Below are 2,215 nucleotides of genomic sequence, written 5' to 3'. Positions count from 1 at the left end.
CACCAAGAGCTTGTAACACTCCAAAGAGAAAGGAAAAATTTAAATCACATCATATGACCCCTTTAATGACCAATATCTAGAGAGCAGCGTGGCCAACAGATACATATATTCTAAGTATAATCTAATATAAGTTAATGACAGCAAATGGCATGCACAAAGGGGAATGAAAAGAGTGTCATTTTGGTTTAGTCATGAAATGTCTGGAAGTGCAAGGAGCTGATGGTAGTCGAAATGGCCTTAGCCATATATTTCTAAGAATGTGAGCTAAACTGTTTGTGAGTGGTTACTGGTTAGTGTGTGTGTGTGTGTGTGTGTGAGTATTCAGACCGTAACACACTCCTCCCTGTGCTTTGTATCCAGGTTGGCAGGGTATACACTCATAGGATCCAACAGTATTCTCACACTGTTCATTAGAACAGATGCTCGGGTCCGAACATTCATTAATATCTGCATTTGAGAGACAGCAACAGTATAGACGATGAGACTCTAAAAAACATTCACAGACATTTAAAGACTGCTAATAAAAAACAGAATTAGCCATATTTGATGGACAGGAACTGTTTATAGGTGTCTACAATTAACATTAAGTGTACTGTGTCTTTGCACACTATCGGTGGGTGTCCTCACCTTCACAGAGAGGCTGTCTGCGGGATTTGCTCCGGAAGCCCGGCAGACACTCACACTTATAGGAGCCATGCAAATTAGTACAATGCCCTCCAACTCCACATATATCGGGCTTAGAGCACTCGTTTATATCTGAAAACATGCATGCAAACAAGTGTTGGCCACCTGTATTGATATGCACATACGTATAGTAGCTGTCCACTGTCTTTGAACAGACAATGCTAGTCACTTACCAATACATCTGCGTTTCCCATGATGCACCACAAGTTTGTAGCCAGGGTGACAGTTGCATCTGTAGGAACCCACGGTGTTAAAGCAGGTGCCTCTACCACATGGCTCCAAGTCACATTCATTTTCATCTACAGAAAGAGTGAGAACATTGTATATATTTTTATAGAATTCTTTATTGTGTAATATAATAATTTTTATATATACCCACATTTATACGTGTACTCACCCACACAACTCTTTCCTTGTGCATGTGGTTGATATCCAGGGTAACAGTGGCACATGTAACCATTCTGTGTGTTCACACACTCTCCATGACCACATATATTCCTGTTCAGCTTGCAGTCATCCATTGCTGTGATACCCAAACCCCAAACACAATCATAATTGTGAGAAAAAAAAAACATTTTATAACATTTAATAACACAGATTTCTCATTAAATTACCAAAACAGAACTTTGCATAGACCAATACTGCAGAGTTAACGGACAAGCTGTCACGGAACTCACGTGAGACCTGCGTCTGGGCCACTTCATGTGAATCACTCTCTGGAGGCACATGGACTATGGGAGGAGTTGTTGGCCTGGCCACAATGACTGAAGAGATGGAAGCAAAAATGGAGAGGTAGGTAAGAAAAAGACACATTTTGAAAATAAATAAATACTTAAAAGATTGTGAGTAAATGAAAAAGAAGGAGACTGAAAAAGAAATGCAGATAATTAATGTTATGGACACTACATTTTCGATTTTGTGGTGATATTTGCACTACCATTTGAGCTATGGAGAAAGACACAGCACTACACTTTCTAAAGTGTACCTGGGTGGCGAGGCCCGTGCGTGCTGATTGGTGAGAGCTGCATGGGCGTGGTTGTCTGAATTGGGACTTCCTGTTGACATGAGACCAAAATCAGTTAAGTGAACTGTCTACAGCTGATCTTCCTTAAAGGGGTCATATGATGCGATTTATATTTTTCCTTTTCTTTAGTGTGTTATGTAGCTATTTGTGCATGTATAAGATCTGCAGAGTTACAAAGCTCAAAGTCTCCCACAAAAGAATTTATTCTATCTAAAAGAGAAGGCTGATCCAGACCGGGCTAAAACGCATCATTCAAACATACCCCCAACATGTCTACGTCACGATGTGGAAATATTTTCGTAATGCCACCCAAATTTTCATGCAAAGAAATAAGGTGTGGTTTCAGGAACCGCAGTAGTGTTGATGCAGCCATGTCAGGGAGACGCTGTGTGTTTCTGTGCGAAAGCAAAAGCACTTTATTTGGCCTTCCGAAAGTAGATGCAATGAGGAATAATTGGTTAAGATTTATTTACAACAGAACAGCACAACCCAGATGTTTGAATTTGT

General features: G+C 40.2%; 1 protein-coding gene across 3 annotated transcripts in view; it reads right to left on the bottom strand.

The window, feature by feature from the left end:
- The window catches only part of LOC107665902 (latent-transforming growth factor beta-binding protein 3-like), a 56,986-nt gene that overhangs the window by 18,010 nt on the left and 36,761 nt on the right, over positions 1-2,215 (bottom strand). For all 3 annotated transcript variants that reach the window (XM_016456967.1, XM_016456965.1, XM_016456966.1), the window contains exons 11-16: positions 1,670-1,739; positions 1,362-1,448; positions 1,082-1,207; positions 858-983; positions 628-756; positions 328-447 (exon numbers count right to left, since the gene is read on the bottom strand). In XM_016456967.1, coding sequence (XP_016312453.1) covers positions 328-447; positions 628-756; positions 858-983; positions 1,082-1,207; positions 1,362-1,448; positions 1,670-1,739 — 658 coding nt within the window. The remainder of the gene's footprint in view (positions 1-327; positions 448-627; positions 757-857; positions 984-1,081; positions 1,208-1,361; positions 1,449-1,669; positions 1,740-2,215) is intronic.

Source organism: Sinocyclocheilus anshuiensis, unplaced genomic scaffold, assembly GCF_001515605.1.
Source record: "Sinocyclocheilus anshuiensis isolate Anshui unplaced genomic scaffold, SAMN03320099.WGS_v1.1 scaffold1112, whole genome shotgun sequence".
Classification (NCBI taxonomy): domain Eukaryota; kingdom Metazoa; phylum Chordata; class Actinopteri; order Cypriniformes; family Cyprinidae; genus Sinocyclocheilus; species Sinocyclocheilus anshuiensis.
Note: the sequence above shows the minus strand (reverse complement) of the source record. Positions and strands in the feature narration are given on the sequence as shown.